This window comes from Micrasema longulum, unplaced genomic scaffold (genome assembly GCF_059751315.1).
Source record: "Micrasema longulum isolate JH-2025_06_02 unplaced genomic scaffold, ASM5975131v1 h1tg000461l, whole genome shotgun sequence".
NCBI lineage: Eukaryota > Metazoa > Arthropoda > Insecta > Trichoptera > Brachycentridae > Micrasema > Micrasema longulum.
The window spans coordinates 435,778-457,954 of record NW_028277659.1 but is presented as its reverse complement, the minus strand read 5'-3'; the positions used below and the strand labels follow the sequence as shown (position 1 = coordinate 457,954).

Below are 22,177 nucleotides of genomic sequence, written 5' to 3'. Positions count from 1 at the left end.
TTGTTTTGCACGTTTTAAATAATGACACTTTTTGTACGCAAGGATAAGACACTAAAACAATATAATACAATTTATAAATTCAGGAACATCACATTGATAGAATAAATATATTTCAAACAATTGTTATCTAATACTAATAAATAAAAAATGATAAAATAAAAAGTTAAGCCACCTAGAAGTTTGTATTTCATAAATCTGTAATTAACATAAATCAGATTAGTTCAAATTAGGTAGGAATATACATACGGGAAATGAACATAAATAATTTATAAACGTCCAATGACACTGCAATACCACATAACTATGAATTTTATATTTTTGCGGGGAACCTAAAAATTTTTTTTGTTTTCATATTATGTAGGATTTAAATAAACTAAAAATACCGCATGGGCTATTAGAACAATCAAAATTATTTAGAATAAAAATTTAAAAAATTTAAAACTAGCGGATCTTCATCCCTAGAATAAATTTATACAGTAAAATTATTTTTGTGAAAAAATGTGGTACATAAAGATAACAATTAAAAAAAATTAAAAATGTATTTGTACAATATAATGAATTAATAAAGACATCAAGTGATAGAAAACTATTCAGTAAGTTATTTAAGTATTTAATTTGTGACAGCACAAACTTATAATTGCTTGTATGATTTATTGGTGTCTTTTGTCATGCCTACCCTTCCCATCCTCCCAATGTATGAAGACCCCGCTATCTCGCACTCTCCGGTAGAGAGAAATGTACTTCCCTGCAGCAGTTGTACGAGGGACGATAAATTTTTCACAGAAAGTTGTTCGGCATGCGGCTGCTTCCGACATTTTCCCGCAGTTAACTTCTCTTAAAAACGCCAGCACAAAAGTGTAACAATTGTACGATTCTTCTTTGTAATTTTCTGGTGTCCAGTAAGGTTGCTTGCATATCTAAAATGATACAGAAAATTGTATAATCAAAGCTAAGCTACATAGCTACGTTCACAAAATAATATGTTATCCATACTGCCCTTATCCGCACCCAACGGTGCGTAGGAGACACTAACTACAGCGTCCAAAATAAAATGGGGATTCCATATTTAATTCTTCAAGCTTTCACATAGGCGACATCTGTTGACGTGTTGGTGAAGTTTTTTTTAAAGCAATATTATTTATTTGAGTAATGAGAAAGCGTCAGATAACATGAAAGGATGTCCTACTATGACTAAATATATATACATATTCTAAAAATTATGTAGATGTGGAAATCACAAGCATTAGGCAAAATGGTCAATGTTACACAGTGCAGAAAGTGATCACTTAGACCTGCAAATGCCTAGATTTTCATACTCCCCAATAATTCCCTTATCTCGGTTGATATATCTATCAAATATATATTTGCTTCATCTCTGTTGAGTCATTGGTCTCTTTAGATGAAATCCTAAGAGGGTAATAACACGTCGCTGACTAATAGAGTTGCCATACACAGAACAATCATTCTATGATTATTAACCACGAATTTAGCTACAGTTTACATCAATATAACGGGCCGTTGGTCCTCAGGTTGAGAATGGAAGAGAACACAAACCGAAACCATCCATTACACGTTTGTTGTTAAACTAAATAAAAAATTTGGAACGCTTTTGTTCTATGCAATAGAGCTAAAGGGCTTATCTAGTGAATTATGTATCCTCTGAAGTTAAATTGCATTATCGGTCAACAAACATTCGGACATACTCAAAATATTGTTGATAGAATGAAGTTATCTTTTTTTTTACTCTATATCAATATGTTGGCATACCAATTGCATCATATTTTACATTAAGTGAAATGATCAGTCTTACACTTCATTTACCAATCTAAAGACGTTGAAAATTCATGGTCAGAATCAAACTTCAGGCCTCAAATCAAACCACTACATTTTATGATTTGTTTGTAACAACAGTAATAAGTTTTATAAATAACTAAAAGTATGTAAAATATTATAAAATCAGGATAAAATTTCAACCACTAAATGAGCTTACCTGTTCTAGTGTTTCATCCCAGTGATCGACCCACGAAGGAGAAAGTTGCCCAATAAGAAGACACTGATCCCAATTTTCGCCTTTTCTTTGAAGCCCCTTTTTATCAAACTCGATAACTTTACACGTCGATGTTGTAACACCAATATGCAAATCCTTGGAATTAAAGTATTCACTGAAATTAATAAATACAAATATTTGATATTTAATCAATAAAAAGTAAAACATAATATACTTTATCGTTGTGCGTCAATAATGTCTGTAAGGTAACATTTTTAATTACAACAATTTTTTATGGTGATTGTTTTTTAAACATAAAATCGCATAATTTTATTTCAACAAAATACAAGTATATTTTATTGTAATAAATTCACATAAATTAAACAAAAAATTAAAAATACCTAAAGAAAAAAGAAAGTTCACTTAACATATATTTACCAGCGCCAAAAAGTTATTCTGATGATTGCGGATTTTCAAAATTTCTTTATTTTATTTGAACAAGACAGATAATTATTTAATTAAAAAATACTTTAAAGGTAAATATTAATTACACACATTGCTAAAAAAAAATTGAAAATTAAGATGATCCAAGGTGCTCTTGTTGCGATTAATGCATGAATTATATTTAAAATACTAGTTTAAAAATTAACCAAAAATGGCATTAAAAAAAACATTTTTACATTCTCATAATTTATCTAAATATTTGAATTTTGGGAGGCATTTCCAAAGAGTTGTAAATAATTTATTATTAGAAAACGGGAACTAAGTTGAGTAGAGTGGGGTTCAAACCTCTGGGTCGCGATTATAAACGCTATCTTCATCGGGACATATCGAGACAGTATTAAGTAACTTCCATATTTTTGTACGAAGATGTGTATATTTGTATGAAAATTTTAAGTATCTTCGTCGGTAACCTGTCATTGAACATATTTAGAAAAAAAAATTTAAGCATATTCTATTTTTCATACAGAAAACTATGTAGATAAAATCGAGGATTGATTTTAACCACCCATTAGAATACGGGCCGTAATCTGTGAGTCCGCAACCAACACTAGCCACAGGACCACAACCCGGTTAGATGTAAGACAGTTGCAACATTCAATTTTAGAATAAATTATTTAATTTATTTTTAGAATTTATATTTTATAAAATAAAGTGGTAATTGAAAGGGTACAAAAACAATAAAAACCTGAGTATACATTACTGTTACACGTATATTTTATATTTATTTAAAATATAAAAGACTGATAATCTACCATTGGCTGGTTTTAAAATAAATAGTAAAATAAGTTAAAACGTACTTCAAAAAGTCCCCTGTAGTTGGTTTAATCAAAACAGCGCATGCATTTTGAGATGCTTTAACAAATGGAAATGGGACTCTGAAAAAAAAACAAATATTTAACATACAGCAAAGTACAAGTTGATTACTAGAATTTTTTAAACCCTCCCACCCAAACATTTAGCAGCAATGTTAAACAAGAACAACCATCTTCTTCTTTCCCTTTTCCGCACCTAATGGTGATAGGGCACTGCATTGGTACACCAATCGCAGTGTATCTTGATCATTTTTGTTATGAAATATTCTAGAGTCAAAGCACCGTTTTAAATAATTTTTTCACATCAACCATGTCGGGAATCGAACCCGAGACCTCTTGCATACACGCACTGACCACTACACCACGAGGTCGACGAGAACAACCAACAAACGAGACAAATTATGAGCAACTGGTATTGCAATAGAGCTAGCTACTTTAGAAATATAAATTTATTTACTGTAACAATGTTTTGAGTGTGTCCAAATGTTGGCTGACAGGCTAGATTTCCTCCGTAGGGAGTTATTTGGATCTAAATTTGTTGCAACAGAGAGGAAAAATATTTTTGAGAGGGGAATATGGAAGTCTAAAAATGTTTTCCCTCTCTGTTGCAACAAATTTAGATCTGTATTTACTGCACATTATTTATTCTACAGCCCCCATTGAGGTGATTTTTTACAAAAATGGCCTGTTATATTATGTTGTTGGTATAAAAAATTTAGCAATAAAATACTAAAAAAATAGACATTGAAAGTTTCAAATACATCGGCAATCAGCAAGCCATTACTAAATCCGGATCAAATAGTGAATATGCTACATAATTGGTACAATTAATGCATCTTATCTTGATTGTTTATTAAATATATACTTTAAGACAAGATGATTTTTCAAATATCTGAGTTGGTTTATTTCATGTAGGTAAATCAAATAATTTTCTTTGTTCTTTATATATTGATGTGCTGTGTTATTTTTTAATGGTTTTCTTGTTTTGTATTATAATATTGTTTTACTATATTATTTAAGTTTGTATGGAGGGTACAGGATAAAATGGAAGGATGTAAATTTTTATGTGTTTTAAACTAATAATGACATCCAAAAGCAGTTCATTCGCATTCGGTATTTTTCTTTACTACCAATGATAACCTTCATGGAAAACGCTAATGTTAACAATTATTCTTTTCTCACTTGAGTTTCTTATTTATTATTTTTTTGTCACATTTAATGTTTACATCTTTTGCATAATTTATGAAAACTTTATGAAAAAATTGTTGCTTTTAATACTTATTATGTATGACTATGTTTTCTGAATAAAAAAACATAAAAAAAATAAATTAATAATGTAAACTACTTTAGTATTAAAAAGTATAAGCAATTGACTTTGTGAGGAATGAAGTAATAAGAAAACAGAAGCAGAAAACTTCGGTGACAACTGTCATCAAGCGGGGGCAATATAGTTCCTGGAAGCCTTAACCACGCTTGCCTACTTTACAGGGCATCGGGATCTCAACGTCCTGGATGTCCACTGCTGGCTGTTCGTCGGCAGTTTATCTCAGAACTACGGTACGAGAACCTGACTTTAGTGGACGCATAGGAGCTGACAGTTGATAGAGATGCATGGGTTTAAAAACTTTTATAAAAATAAATTAAATGGTCAGTTCAACAATTCAGATGCCACTCCCGAGTCTTATAGGTAAATACTTCACGTGACCTCGATGGGAATTGGGAATTACATCTGTGACCTCACATACGCTAGACTATGCATTTACCACTACATAACGAGGAGGACAGACAAGAAATTTATTTACAAGAAGCTTTTGAAGACTCGGAACAACAAACAACTTTTAACTTTCTGTATTTTTCAAAGACTAAGGAATCTCTCACACTTGAGAAATTAGACACATGATACATAATCTTGAATCATACAAACCTAAATGGTAGCAAACCGAAGTTTGTAGCAGACAGATCAGCCTTACATACTGGACAAGCATCAGGAAGTGTTTTGCAAAAGACTTTAGGGCCGCAGTGTTGAAAACAAATTATTCCAGGTTCCATTTTAAAACTGAAAAAATATATAATAGACTACAAAATAGAAAAATGGAACATGAAAAATATTGGAAATAACTTGGCAAGTAACTAATACAAATATGTGTATTTGTTTTTTTCATTTTTTGTTTTGACATTACCACTTTCTAAAATGATTGATAGCTATCGTGTTTTTCCTTTAAAGATATTTATTTTTTAAATCTGTCTGCGAGAGGTAAACAATGATAACTCCAAATATGATGAAGTTGAGTTATTACTTTGTCGAAATAAAATTTTTCATCCTCTAATACATGGTAAATAGCTTTTACTCCTAATTTTTTTAATAACAAAGATAATTAATTATTTTTTATGGTAACTTCACGCCAAATTAGAAGTTAAGAACAGTAATAAAATAAACAGATCTCCCAAATATTTTTAAAATGTGTATTTTTTAATGTGCATCCATCAATACATTTTAGAAACCAAATTAACTTTAAAGCCTCTCATTGAAAAATACAAGATGTTTAAAGTAATAAAAATCACTATAAATTGTCTCTCCTGAAAAGTTGGGTTTTTTGAGATTTTGAGTTTACCTCTCGCATACAGATATGTATACCCACACAAGGACCATGCTTTTGTGGGATATTTTTTGGTTTATGCGATAAAGTGTTCTGTATTTGTGACATTTATTATAAAAACAAAAAATTAAATAATAACAATGAGTTGAGTTTTTTTATTTACACTGATTTGTGTATTATCTAAATAACTTCAAAAATAGAAAATTATAATATTATGTTGATAATTATTTATATGAGACTGATTCTGGTCCTGTGGTAGTGTTGCGAATACCGGATCAGATGGTCAACAAAATTGAAATATTTGGATAAATCATAAGAATAAAAATTCCTATTTATTTATTTATTTCAATGTACAAAGTAATAATCAAATAAATCAGAATAAAACATTTCAGATATACCTTTGTTGAAAATATTTCCGTTGTGCAAAATGCACTTCATTTAGAAGATTTGATTGTGGGAACCAAACTGCTAAATTCCTCAAAACAAATGACCGGAAATTTTCTCACCATTATTTCCTAATGCGAAATATTTTTAATACAATAGCGCCATCTAACCTTTTCCGATACAGTTAGCGGCCCACACCAAGCCGAAATGCCATAAATTCTGACAGGCCTGATCCATAACCTAGATCTTTGCACTTCTATTGTTCACGAAGTAGAGCAAAACTTGAACTGTGTTTCAAATCACTCGTACAAATTGATGGACAGTAATTCGCATGAATACTTTCAAATTACAGTATTTTTATACGGTTATCCGGCACTAAACCACATAAAGTATTTTTTTAAAGTTTTAAAATAATGTAAAACATTTATTATTCTCAAAAGAAAAAAAAAACGGAAAAGTTTATCAACATAGTTTTACAAAAGTGTGTTTTAAAAGTAAAAAAAGCTTTGTGTTTTATTTTATAATCTTTATAATGAACTTACTTTAATAATTATTTGGGAGAATGAAGAAACAAAAGCAATTTAATAGTATAACATAATATTGGGATATTTTCTTACCAGGCAGAAAATATGTTATGTAGTCACGTTTCCAACATTTTCACTGATTTTCATTTATTGTTTTTTTTTCACAATAATAACTTATCGTAAACGTAAAAACAACTGCAACATTTCTGATAACCTGTCATTTTCATTTGAATCAATCGATATAGTAGATTAATTGTATTTTTATTTTTAAGAACTAGTTTATTTTAAAAACTTGCAATAGTTTTTCGAGTTGTAAACAGCCATCCAACAAGTTTTCGTACTTTCAAAATGCTTGAAATTCTTTTGTTTTGACATAATAATCCCGAGCATGCGCAGAGCGTTGACACCTCTGCGCACAGGCGCGGTCGATTTGAAACTAGTGGAATGAGAATGAATTCAGTCACAGAATGCAGACTGAAGAAAAAGACAGGTAAATTCCGTAGCAAAGAGCTAACTATTCACCGTTTGATAACATTCCAATTACAACAATGATTATTAGCAGATCGATCTACAATCCTAATTATAATTCAAATAAGACAATCAAAAAGGTTATAAACACAAAATTGGCGCCTTTGGTGTCTGGTACCGACACTTCATTTTTTTGTATGGATTTTTTTATATCTCTGTAGACCATCGACCTATACTCTAGACATAATATTATTTTATTTGCATTCTATTTTGCGTCATTGGATCAATAGGCTACATTTTATTAGCTAGGTATACATGCCTTTAAATAACAACCGGAAAATTAAAATGTTGTATCAAACTTTTTTTACACATTTTAACTATATTAATGTTATTCAAAAGCAAAAAAAAACTAGATATTTGAATCAACGACATGTCCCTATATGCACCCTGTGGTGCATAGGGCATTGCATTGGTTTACCAAATCTAGCGTATATTAATAATATGTTATATAAAGGTAAGGTGATCAAACGAAGTAGTGTAGTGTATAACCGCATTTTAAATTAATTTTTCATCCATTCTACCTTTAGAAATCGAATCTGGGGCCTTAAGTATGATCGGCGAATGCGCCAACCCTACGCTACGAGGTGGACTAATTTCTACTTGATTTCCTTATTAAAGATCTTTATCTGAGAGTAGCCATGGAGTCGAAAGCACTCGTCAAGGCTTTTGGTTCTATTTCACACACAGAAGTGTATTCTTAATCCACGTAACACTTTGAAAAAGTACAATAGTTTAAAAATATGATGTATTTTTATCATATTTAAAAAATGTATTTGAAAATAAGAAATAATCAATAATCATTTAAAAAGTATTTTTATCAGTGTTGATACAATCGCATTTTTTCGCGTAGGTAGGTACTCGTATGTTTTTTGTTTATTGTTACACGAGAGATGAAACATTATATCTATGCATTTTTTCGTCCTTTTCTATTATAGAGAAATAAATAGTCACATATGTTTACTGTGCACGGCAAATAGTTTGACATTATCTCTGGTGCACGGGATTCTGTTTTTGATAATTACTCCGATAGCTGCAGAACTGAAGAAAATATGTATCTTGCCCAAAGCAATCGTAATAGTCTTTAAAGGTATGGAATGATTTTGATCTCATTAAACAAACGTAAATCTAACAACATTTTAAGTGTATTTTAATGTTTGTAGACAGGTATGAGTTTTGATTCGCTTGGGATTTTATAAAGTTTGAAAATCTTCAACAGAAATGGAGATAACTTAGACCAGGTGACACTTCATAAACTCTGTTGATACTTAGATATCCAATGTCCATATATTCCCTTCTCAAATAGTTTTACACGTCTGTTGAATATATCTGAACGAATAGATAATATGATCTACATATTTACCTATGTAAAAAATACAGAAAAAAATATTTTAGAAGTCGAGAAATGTTTATTGTGGGCATAGAATTAAGAATAGTCCAGAAACCGCATATGCACATCAAACAGAAGGCGACTTAACTACTCATAAATGAGTAGGTTTACGTTTTGACCCATTAGTTTCTTTGTAGACATCGCTCAGTACGCAACTCCTGATTTGAATGCCGTGTTGTGTACTTTTATCTTAAAGAAACAGGATGGTATCACATTTCATGTGCAATTAGCAAACGAATGTGTAAATAGCGAATGCATTACTTATAAATTTAATTATTTTTCCATCTGTCAAATTGTCGAAGAAACAAAATGAACATTTCGTTGGTGTTGCCAGGGTAGAATTTTTGTTTACTCTTCTTTGCTCATCTAATGAGAGAACTCATGAAAATTGGACATCAGATTAAATAACTCTGTGCTAGACATTTGACCGATATTATCTTCAAAACATAAAATCTTATTCAACATGATATAAAAATATCCGTTTTATGTAAAATAAAATTTGTTTTATATTTTAAGTTTAAAGTTCATTAATTCAATTACTCTTATTAAATGACCCTTTACTTATCTACTCTGTTGTGGCAATCAATATTTCCGCGTGCACAATAACATTTTAGAGAAATTAACAGATTGCTTTTTTTTTTTTACCTTACATTTGTGTTATGATTATATTTTTTCCCGTCGTGCAACATTACGCGGCGACATCACGAATGCGCGCGGTGAAAGTGGGGCATAGTGGGGGGATTATTGGTCACAGACCGATGTTTTCAAATGTGATTCTACGCTCTTTCTGACTATTCTTAATTCTATGATTGTGGGTGGTCAAAATGTTAAAAAATGGTCAGCGCGTTAGCCTACCATGCAAGAGGTCTCGGGTTCGATTCCCGACATGGTTAATATGAAATATTTATTTAAAAGGGTGTTTACACACTAGAATATTTCATAGTCCCTGGACTGGTACCTAAAGCGTAAGACTTCTCATCTTACCTTCATTTAACAAAAAATATCAAGATACGCTGCGATTGGTGTACCAATGCAGTGCCTTATGCACTGAATCAAATGCATTTTATCAGAAATTTAGCGTTTTAACCATTGAGGTATGTATTTAAAAAGAGTAAACATAAGCGTTCGAAATATGTTCTCTCAACCTGCAGCCAATTGGTCTATGTTTGATAGAACGGACTTTAGATGGTTGCGAGCGTTCGCCAGCTACTTTTCTCCTCGAAATTACTAAAATGCCTACAATATGTACCTACGCTAAAATACTGCACAAATCGATCTGGAAAAGCGATGGTATAACCTTTCACCGGCAAGTAATGTTCGTATCTTAATCAATATGAGTTTAAAATAGCTATTTAATGTCAAAAAACGTCTTATTAATATGTTACGATTCGCGAATTATCTCCTGTCTCCGTCCTGCTCAGTTAGTCGGGCGTAAAGCAAAACGACGAACAAAGATGACGCGTATGCGGAAGGGAGTGACATACTGAATAGAACTTACAGTAGACCCATGTAAACAGTCCGTGCTTTTTACTGTACTACTTGTTTTGGTTTTCAAAGTCGACGTGACGATATTGGCTATCTCCGCTGGTCAATCCCCGTCCTTTGGGGGTGGCTTTTTAGCTCGGATTTGTATGGAGTGTTATCTCTATATATATTATATCTCAATGGTTATAACAGTCGATTTAGCATTTATTACCTAAAGTAACAATAATATCATTACCTTACAAACGGAAAAGAAAACCTATTGTGTAAGTTTTTTTTTTCGCTATGGTTATTTTTTATTCACCGTTTCTGGTAAGCTTTCAAACGTAGTTGGAAAAATGCGGCAAATACCTACTTCTTACACTTTTCCATTTTTCTCCCAAAGTCAAACGAAACTGTACCTGGCTATGGAGATTTTTTGGCCTAGACTCCAGACTAGACCAAGCGCCATTGATTCCATGGGGGGACGTGATTCATGAATAATGAATAGCGGATTGCGAAGCAGACTGAATAAAAACACAAGTAGGTGTACATTGTATTTCTATGCAACATAGAAAAACAAAAAACGTTATTGTAACTACAATGATATCTATTCATACATTGTTCTTTCGCCTTCAATAACGAAATCTCTGCATTATTTATGATGTTTCGGTTTTTTTTTTTTTTTTTTTTTTATATATTTGGACCCCTGTATTTAGTAGCCTTACGTGTCATGTACAAGGCTAAGGTACTCGGAAAAAAAAGTTTTTGTTTGTCTTGGAAATGGGATGTTCGATCACTGATTTTGGTTTATTACCTTTATGAGTCCAATCACCATTGTTGCAAAGTTCAAGAACAATGGCGCATGATAACTACTTTTTACTACAGTGTGGATATCTGTTAAGGATATTCCATCTTTCCTGCATTCTGCTTCAAGATTATGGCGTTGCAAACTGAAAAATGGGCACTGAAATAACAGATGTTCTATACTCTGTGAAGAAATATCATCGCATGGACAATAGTCATCATTCCTTAATTTAAACCTATATAGATAACTTCTCATAGCTCCGTGTCCGGTAAAAATTTGAGTCGTTTCGAAAGTACTTTGGTGATGATGACGGAAGTTTGCTGCATCAGCCAGCGTTGGGAAAAACATTTTAGTGATTTTACCTGCAGAAGAAGCGCGGTAATGATCCTCCCAACGCTGCTGCGTATTTTGTTTTATACAGCGTTTGGCAAAGCTAAGGGGAAATTCTGAGAAGAAAGGTGCCGTTCTTTTACAAGTTGCGGATCTTGCTCGTTCATCCGCTCTCTCATTTCCTACGATACCAGCATGTCCTCTTATCCAGCATATTTGAATGTTCATCCCTCTTATTTTTAGATGCTTAATTTTACTCTGAATATCTACAATGAATGGATTTACCGACCGAGTATCTGTTATAGCTTGAACGCCCGAACGACAATCTGATAATATTTTTGCAATAACCCATCTCTCTGGTGGTTTCTTTAATAACCATTCGAGAGCTTCTCGTATTGCGAGTAGTTCAGCCTGGAAAACTGAGCAGAAATTATCTAATTTAAATGTTCTGCCTGGTAATTCTTTATCACTCTCAAAAGGAACGAATGCCGCTCCCACTTTTCCGTCGAGCAGGCTACCATCCGTAAAGATTCTAATTTCGTTGGGAGCATAAGGAGGTATATCTTTGTCAAGTAAAAGAATATTTTCGGGAATTCTTTCGCACGGGTGAGGTAAATCGAAATAGTTTGCAGTTCCTTGATACTTGCGATCATCTGGAATGGAATACAGCTTACCAAATTTCTTAACATTATAAATGTCCTTCCTTTCTTGAATTTTTAGGTCTAACGGTGTAAATCCTGTTAGAGCTTGAGCAGAGATGAGTGAAATGGTTCTGTATCCTCTACAAGATCTTATGGCAAATTGTCTTTGTAAGCTGTCAAGTTTTTTCTTATTGCATTTCTTTTTTACCGCTTCACCCCATAAGCTGGCCGCATATGTAACAAGAGGTTCAATTGCACCATAATATATTTGCTGCATTACCGCAGGAGAGCATCCCCATGTTGGTTTTGCCGCTCTCACAAGCATTCCAGAAAGATTGGCAGCCTTCTTGCAGACGTTATCCACATGTAGTGACCAGTTGAGATGCTTGTCTACAGTTACACCTAATACCCTAATAGAGTCAGCAAGAGCTAGCTTTACGATGTTTCGGTTTAAGAGCAAGCTGTTTTTCCTAACTAACTAACTAACTAACTAACCATCACGCCATTTCCCCAGAGGGGTAGGCAGAGAGGATAGAACGCCACACCACTCTGTCCTGGCACACTTCCTTTGCTTCCTTCACATTCATACATCTTCTCATGCACGCACGTCGATTATTCCGACTTTTCACATGACCACTTTCAAGAATTTGTTGTACTTGATCATGCCATGTCTTTCTCGGCCTTCCTCGACTTCTACAACCAGACACATTCGCATCATAAATCTTTTTAGCCGTTCTTTCATCATTCATTCGCTCCACATGACCGAACCATCGCAAAAGACCTTTCTTAATTTTGTCGATAATGCTTAACTCAGCCTTGCATTCTGCTCTAATTTCGACATTAGGGCACCTATCATACATTGTTTTTCCGCACATTCGCCTGAGGGATCGCATTTCAACAGCATTCAGTCTACTTTCGTCCCTTTTTTTCCAACTCCATGCTTCGCTTCCATACATTAGGGTTGGTACCAGAACTCCATTATGAACTGCTAATTTAGCCTCTTGCGATAGACACTTATTTGCTACGACAGACTTTAAGGCACCATTAACTCTGTTACCGGCACTAACCCTCCTTTCAATATCCTTGTCCATATTTCCATCTCTAGTAAACATACTACCCAGATATACAAATTCTTCGACCTGTTTCAAACTATCTCCATTTACTACAATCTTACATTCAGTCATAGTTACATTTCTTTCAAAGACCATGACGTTCGACTTTTGCACATTCATTAGCAAATCACTCTCCTTGCACACTTCGTAAACCTTTGTAACCAAGGATTGCAGTTCCTCTTCGCTGTCAGCTAGGAGGACTGCGTCATCGGCGTACAGAAGGCAACTGACAGTAAGATTACTCATTTTCGCTCCCACATCCATACTTTTCAATTCTCTCATACATTTATCCATGTATATGTTGAATAACCACGGTGACATTACACATCCCTGTTTGACTCCTTTAGGGATGTCAAACCAGGAAGTTAATGACCCATTTACCCTTACACACGCTACACTATCTTTGTACAAGGAAGCAATAGCGCGGACAAGGTTGTCACTCACTCCATACTCCGATAGAACCATCCATAATTTTTTCCTATCAACTCGATCAAATGCTTTTTGCAAATCAACAAAAGCGCAAAAAAGCTTCTGGTTTTTCGCCAAAAACTTTTCTGTCATATTGCGTAATGCAAATATTTGATCCATACATCCTCTACCATTCATAAATCCACTCTGTACATCCCATACTTTCTCCTTGGTCACGTTTCTTACTCTTTCTATCAGTATTCTTCCATACATTTTGCCGACAGCGCTCAGAAGACTGATAGCTCTGTAATTCCCACACTCCACCTTAGAACCCTTTCCCTTGTATAACGGCATAACAACTGCCCTCCTCCAATCAGGTGGAGTCCTTTCCTCCTTGAGACACAAGTTAAAAAGTTTATGTAGCCATGTGAGAATTAATTTGCCACCCGACTTAATAAACTCTGCTGCAATACAGTTGCAATACTGTTTTTCCATTGTAAGAAATTAAAACTCAACAATAAAAACGTATTTCTTGCTTTTAATAGGTAACCATTTCAATACACCGCTTTGATTATAGCAGATCCTCGTTAAAGAAATATGGAAAACATGATTGTCTGCCTTTTATGTTATTAATTTAATAATTGTATTTTTATGCCAAATCAAATGTTAGAAATTAAACTAAGATATACGGCTGCTTGAAAGACACAATATAGAGGTACAAGCACATACTCGCAGATACCAAAGTCCGAATTTACAAAACGTGTGTCAGGCCCATTATGACGTATTGTATAGAAACTAGGGCGGAAACAATTAGGACCAAAATCATTCTTCGAACGTTTGAGATAAGAGTACTGCTAAAAAAACGGGACCTCTCAGACAGAAGACGTCGTGAGATGAGGCAGGAAGAGGCAGCTGTACTGGAAAGACCGCGGGGATAGGATGGATGCTACAGAAATTTTCCATGTGGTTTCCGACAGTATACCTGTGGGACATCGCCTGTCAGGAAGACCGTCAAAAATATGGGAAGATAGCTGGTGCTCCACTTCTTCCGTTTAAGAACAGATCAATGATCTAGAACAAGTAGGAGATGTAGAAGAAGACTCTTTTGCCATTCGCAACCGAATCACCTTTGCTTGATAACAGTAAAGTTGTCACCAGAGAGTGCAGGGTTATTATTGGTCGTATTTCTATGTGCGTGTTATATTGCCTTCAAGATTTGTTTCCATAGATTGTGGACTCAACATAGTTCCATAGAAAACAATCCATTGGCGTCAAATCACAAAATATTGGAGGCGAATTTATTAACAGGACCAAACTTGTCGCGCATTAAATTCAAAGTTTTCCGAATTGCCCTATATATTTGCAAAACTGCACATTGATTTTTAAAGTAAACTAGCGGACCCGACAGGCGTTGTCCTGCCCGAACGTTGGTTTGCCTGCTATTACCTTGGAATAAGACTTTTCATTGATAAGAAGGTACCTAGGTACTTGTTTATGGTTGAATTTTACAACATGAAATAATTCATTTTCAAATATGGAATTCTTTTTGCAAATGTCAAACTCTGTTCTTCTCACCAACAGGGGTGCATTTTATTCATGAATGCGATTTTTTAAATGTACTGAATGTCAGTTTGTAATATTTTAGTATTACCAGAAACCCAGTAAAAATAAATAAATAAGAAGAAGTTATAAGGAATGTAAGGAAAGAATCTGATTGGGATGCGTAAACAGCGAATGTTGTTTGTAAAGACTCAAAAACAAACTTTTTTTTATCACAAAAAAACAACATATTTTCATTTTTTGTAAATGCATTCTTCTCTAATGTAATTTTGGTAGATCGATGAATAAAACATTTATGCTCCCTTCTTCTTTTTTACATATAAGATTGAAGATTTAAATATCTACAAACACGCACAGCGCAAAGATTTATATTTCTCTGAAAACCGCACATAAATCGGTTAAGCCGTTTAAGAGGGGTACAGTGACATCACACGTACAAAGGAATTATATATATATATATAAATACTATCGCATTTAAAGCGATATTTTTTTCTGGTCTATAGCGTTCCATTATGAAGTTGAGTACTTTTACAGAGCACGTAATATAATGCAGAAAACAACTGTCATCGTTTATGGGAAAATAAAATAAGTGAATTACAATATATGATAGTTAATATATACTCGTATACATCGTGTGTCGTATTATCATCGCTATGATTTTGTAATTAATACTCGTCGGTGAGTTGGCTTCCCGAAAACCGGAAATTTATCACAACACTATCATTAGTTGATTCGGAAGTAGGTACTTGTGACGTAGTTCAAAGAAGTTCATTTTTATCAATTTTTTCATAGATTTTCGAGAAACTTCGCCGTAAAATTAAATACTCCAATTTTTACCGCGTCTAAGAAAATATTTTTATATCGAATTTCCCGTAGCGCTGAACTTCTTTATGGAAAGTTGTAACGCGACGAAAAAAAACAACCCTATATTTCTAAACTGTTTTTAAATTTTGTGTTATTATAAAACAAAAAATATATATCGTTTTTGTGTTTCCAGATTCCAGAACACCCAATTTGACTACCACTTCACGAAAAAAAACAAAAGAACTCGAGAACTGCCTGAAAATTTTTGAACAAAGAACAAAATAAAATTTAAATTTGCCTGTAGCTTAAGTAGGACTTACCCAATTACTCAAAGTAGGTACTCACTTTTGTGATTCCTGTCGTATAGCCTTTCGATGTAAAAATAAAGAAGTTCTTGCCTCGAACTGCTATCATCATCATCGCCATCGCAGAAGCCGAGTCATGTGACCTGATTCTCGCGACGCGGTGCGTGCTTGAAGGCACTGAAACAGCATTTCCCATCAGCCATAGCGGTATACATTAATAGGTAGGTGCCTATATTTTCCGACCACGTACGTAGATACGCCCGTGTTTATTTTCCGTGAGTTATTTGTTACTAGGAAGCCGACCGACTGACGTAATACCGGATTTTATTAATTTGCGACTGCTGTTGTCTGTTATTTTAGTTTATTTAGACTTTAGACCACCTGGCAACACCGAAATGGGTTATATTTCTGTTCCAACAATACTCCCATTAATAAATAAAGTTACCTACACCTACAATCATAAGTTTGTAAGACCCACAACCTTAAGCTCCGTCTTAAGTTAGAAATAATTTGACTTTTGAGGATTAGAATATATAAGAGTGTAAGAATTTATTAACTGTGTAATAAATGTTGGTAATGAGATTAAAAACTAGCTTGATAAAATAATGCACCTAGACAAAATAATGAGAAAATTCAGGGCCACGGGTAATTAAATATAATAATAAAAATATTTATTGGGCATTAAGAAAAAAAATACATTTTCTTACTAAAAATAATATTAATACAATGCGTACTTCTATAAAAAAATATTTACATATGTATAATATAAAGGTTTCAGCTCTTTAACTTCACAAACATCAACAGATGAAAGAATTGAAGGAATATAGATGTTCAAATATGGGCAGAATAGTGAATGTTACAGTGTGTAAAGTGGCCACTGAAACCAGCCATTGACAGGTCATCAGCCCTGTAGATGCCTAGACTTCTGTATTACCTTCTCTAAAATGTTCTTCATCTCTATTGTTATATGTTAATATTGATAGCTCCTCGGGGAGTTGAATTCAGTCCATGTCTACAAAAAATTGGACAAACTCAAAATATTGTTGATAAATCGACCTGGTCCATGAAGAAGTATAGATATTGAAAAAATAACATTTTTAGGCGTTGTCTAGTATGTAGGTGAAATAATTCATTAGATGAATCTCACGCGCATAAATAAAGGTTTCAGCTCTTCAACTTCACAAACATCAACGGATGAATGAAAAGAATTGAAAAAATAAAGATGTTCAAATATGGGCAGAATGGTGAATGTTACACAGTGTGTAAAGTGGCCACTTAAACCAGCCATTGACAGGTCATAATCCCTGTAGATGCCTAGACTTCTGTATTACCTTCTCTAAAATGTTCATCTCTGTTGTTATATGTTAATATGTATAATCTCTAAGACCATAATGTTCTCAGTATATTTCCAATATTTTTCAGTCAGTGTTCATATATTATTCATGCGCATTACATGTTTTTACAAGTATCTTGTGTGTAAACACGTTTAAATAATATATATGTACTGTCCATAGAAAGCTTGGATACTTCAGTTTTCTACTGGCTCTGTTTTGAAAAGTCGTTTATGAACGGAAGTGTCCCTGGGGTGCCTCTGAAAATGAGAAAGTTGTAAAAAAATAACGCAAAAACTTTCAGGAGTTTGAAAAACCATTTATTTTATGGGAGTTGTACTATTTAACATCCACCTTTACGTTCATAATAATACGTACCTATTTTTTTATATTTTTAAAAAATAAATGTATTAGTGACGAAATGGTTTGATGATGCTATAAAACGCTATTTTATCAGAAAATAAAAGTGACTTTTAAACCGCTAATAGCGTTGTGACAAATGCCCAAAATACGTACACTAAAATTTTTATTATTCGTTTGAATATAAAATTTCCGTCCACGTTATCTTAAAAACAGTCAAAACGATAAAAAATAAAATATACACAAGCCTTACAAACGACGCCATATTGCATCTATCTTATTCAGTTTAATTTCATTTTTATAGTACATCAAATAGTTTTATCTAAGATTTTGATAAGTAGGTAGACAGGTAATAGGGAAATATCACATACTACGAATACCGATAAAAATATATGAAAAGGATTAAGAAAAATTAATTGTATTTTCAACATTGTGGAAAAACGTTTTGATGTCTTTAAAAAAGAAATTAGAAAAAATGTATGCCTTCAAAAATGCGACATGTTTGGCCTTGATAATTATGACGTCAAGATTCGTGACGATGTTCTATTTAAATTCTAACGGTCACAAACAAAGTTCAAAATTTATCCGAATTAGGGGCGTGGCCAACGAATGGACCGTTTTCGCGGGAATTCAAAATTATAGATTAATTTATTTTTTTTAAATTCACTCTACAGTATTTCATAGAATCTTATTGATTATAAATTATACAATGAAAAAAAACGTGATATTTCCCTATTGTATTCAATTCTATTGAAAATAAACCAAACCTACCTACCTAGTAATATTCTATTATATAACATAAACAAAGATGACGGGCTTAAATTAAACTCAACATGGTTCCCAGCACTACATACTACAAAAATGAATAAAAATGTGCCTACTGCCGACTGCGACACGGTACAAATTACTAGTACTTAAACACAAACGTTTTTCTACATAACACTCAGTTTACTCTAAAGCTGGCTCCTGCAATGGTAGGTATCGGTATCACCCAAAAAAGAAACATAACAGTGACCGTGAAAACCTTCGCACCTATTACACTGCAATTGGTTTACAAATGCAGCGCCATATGCACCACTGGGTGCGGAAGAGGAAATGATGATGATGAATTACAGTTGTACAGGGTAACAAAATATGAAAATCATTAACTAAAACAGTCATTTTGAACATACAATCCTTACACGAAAGCACAACGTGTACATCATTTTACTATGGTAGCTGACGGAGCACATTTCAGCTTCTAGGCTGGTATTCCAAACGCTCTCGTGGCCGTATTATCTCGTGTATTTACATACAAAATACATGAGAATAACTGTTTTCTCGTGCCACGAGAGTGGTTCAGAATAGCACCCCAGGCTTCTCTTTAAAGAGCCGTTTACACGTGGACAATACGATAGATATGACAATATAACAGGGAAGTTTACTTGGTCCCCTATTATTTCTTATATATATAAAAATGACTTTGATGTTTGCTTTCATTATTCAAAATTTCTTCTATATGCCGATGATATGAACATATACGCTAAAGTTGAATCTTGTGAAGATTGCCCCATGATTCAAGACGATCTTTATCGTCTAACTGACTATTGTATTGAAAATAAACTGTTTTTTAATATTAATAAATGTGTTTGTGTTACATTCACAAGGAAAAGAAACATTCTTAATTTTGATTACAAACTAAATAATAATGTACTAATGAGAAAACACGAAATCAAAGATCTTGGTATTGTTTATATGTCTATATGCCGATGATATGAAAATATACGCTATAGTTGAATCTTGTGAAGATTGCCTCATGATTCAAGACGATCTTAATCGTCTTACTGACTATTGTATTAAAAATAAACTGTAATTGAATATTAATAAATGTATCTGCGTTACATTCACAAGGAAAAAAAAATCTTAATTTTGATTTAAATGAGAAAGCACGAAATCAAAAATCTTGGGGTTGTTTTAGAAGCGAAACTACTTTTTGAATCGCATATCAATAGAATTACCTCAAAGCATTGAGCATGTAAGGTTTCATAATTCGAATGAGTAAACACTTTGACAATCCATAAGCTCTTATTTCATTATATTATACGTTTGTTAGAAGCCATTTGGAATACGCATCTCAGATATGGAATCCCCCAGTGTGCCATTTATTTGACTAGAAAAGAAAATATTCAGAACAAATTTATAAAGTAACAACCAGTATTTCTTATGTATTAACTCTCGCTGCCTCCACCTACCATGAAATCACTTCTCTACAAAACCGCAGAGTTTGTGCGGACCAACTACTGCTTCACAAAATTATCACAGGAATAGTTGACTGTGCAGAATTACTTAGTTTAATAACAATACATGTTCCAACCAGGATTTGTAGACGGTACCACCTGTTTCATGTACCAATAAGTAAAACATCGTATGTTAAAAATGCTTTTTTTCGTAGAACCTTTTCAGTGTACGATACAAAATTTAAAGACATAGACTACACAAACATCACTCAGTCAGATTTAAAATTTACACTAAAAGTTCATTATGTACTCGTAACTTAGTAGACATTATAATAATAAATATGTACATCTTTCTTCCCCTTCTTATCCTCTCTTCATGCATCCTTATCCTAATCCCGCCCAATTTAAAATAACTTACTATTCTTTAAAAAAGTCATGTATTTTCTTTTATTATTAAAAATAACATTTTTAGATTAAACTTATATGTATTTATATAATATGTAATATATTTTCTTTACTAACTTTGTATAAATCTCTTATTGGTTCTAGTTTATACACTATAACATGACGATAATTGTTTGTTTACTATAAATATGTATGTAGAACTGTTAGTTTCCCAAATAAAATAAAATATTATCATGTCCTAGTTTCGTAACAGCGTTGACGAAAATAGTACGAAAATGAATACACGACGGCGTTTGTTACAAGCAAATTCACGAAAATTATTATTAATTTCATACCAATATGTATTGGGACTGTTAAAGGACGAACTTAAATTAAATTATTACCATTACTACCTGAGGAGGTGCGTGGAAGGTAAAATTTAGTTTTTAGTTTTTGTTTTACCTCAGATATTTCTTACTACATGTAAATGTTTATTATTATTATTTTTTTTTTTTAAATTTATTTGGAAGTTCAACAAGAATACATAAAATACATACATTTTTTAAGTAAGCAGAACTAACGTTCTTTACATATATTCTCAATTATAGAACTCCACCATCTTTCATAAATTATATAAAATAAGAGTGTAAAATCAATTTAAGTAATAATAAAGATTAAGTTTAGTGAAAGATAAGAATAAAGATTGAGTTTAAGAAATAAAATTGAGTTAAACATAAGAAACTACATTATTATGTTTTGTTTAATTTCTTTGCATTATATACTTAATTTTGTAATTATTTCGCCGAATTGACCATGTCCAATCAGTTTAACCCCAGTCAGTGAAGAATTCACTTTCCGTTTTTCTCAATCCAATGAAGTGCATATTATGTACTTCTGAATTACCTTCTTTCAGCACAAAGATGCTAAAGCTACCAGATTACGGAGAGCTCCAACGAGCAACTTTTCCGTGTATGTGAGCATCGCCAAGGAGACTTCAATGTGTCCTCATCCTCCACATGTCCTCAGATGTGTGCGGTATGTGGTGCGCAAGCTGCAGAATATTATATACTTAACTTGGTATGTTATTTCAGTTTTATGTATCATTATATTACTTGTTACTATATTATTACTATACCTTTACGTAAATATTTTTCTGTCCCAAAATGAGTTTGCTGTAACTGCTGGGAGTAAAAAAAACTAACGAATATTATTTTTCTGGGAGCGACACGTTCACGTTCAACAAATCTCTATAGTCACAAGGTCCTGTCCGCACGTGTTCACACGAGGACAATGCGGCGGCAGGCGGCCGCGCGCGGTGATGGGGTTAATCATCGTTCCGCCTGCCTGTCTATTTCGATGGCGATGTCTCGGGACAATTTTTGTCCTACAAATTGCTGTTGACACGCAGACGGTCGAGTCCTGGGACAAAAGGGTATTGTGTTGTCTACGTGTAAACGGCCTTTTTACACAATAGGGTTGGTACCAAAACCCAATTATCCATTCAGAAATAATAGCTAAATTCGTGAATATCTTTATTTCCCGCCATCCGGACAATCCCTCGGTACCATTTAATTTTATTGCAAACATTTATATTTTACTTTATTAGATTTTTTATCTCGTCTAAGGCTCTTCGGTCGCTTAATTCTCCTATTTCCTAACGAAGCGATTACATTAAGTCTTTTAATTACTCTTTCAGACATATAATGGATTGCGTTTTGTACTTCATTCGGATTT

General features: G+C 33.1%; 1 protein-coding gene and 1 long non-coding RNA gene across 3 annotated transcripts; one reads left to right on the top strand and one right to left on the bottom strand.

Moving 5' to 3' along the window:
• Positions 1–308: 308 nt before the first annotated feature.
• On the bottom strand, positions 309–7,246 carry LOC148281453 (MKRN2 opposite strand protein). Of its 2 annotated transcripts, none has more exons than XM_088226692.1 (5): positions 6,902–7,246; positions 5,228–5,359; positions 3,289–3,366; positions 1,991–2,162; positions 309–917 (listed from the first exon to the last, which is right to left on the bottom strand). In XM_088226692.1, the coding sequence occupies exons 2-5, from the start codon at positions 5,350–5,352 to the stop codon at positions 651–653; spliced, it is 642 nt and encodes a 213-aa protein (XP_088082818.1). In that variant the 5' UTR covers positions 5,353–5,359; positions 6,902–7,246; the 3' UTR covers positions 309–650. The 2 variants fall into 2 exon arrangements, with proteins under 2 accessions (XP_088082818.1, XP_088082819.1); XM_088226693.1 differs by lacking the exon at positions 6,902–7,246 and adding an exon at positions 6,299–6,434.
• Positions 7,247–10,633: 3,387 nt separating this feature from the next.
• LOC148281452 (uncharacterized) lies at positions 10,634–21,436 on the top strand. The gene is made up of 3 exons (XR_015822359.1): positions 10,634–10,727; positions 16,041–16,373; positions 21,357–21,436. It is a non-coding gene; the product is annotated as an uncharacterized LOC148281452 (long non-coding RNA).
• The last annotated feature ends 741 nt before the right edge of the window (positions 21,437–22,177 follow it).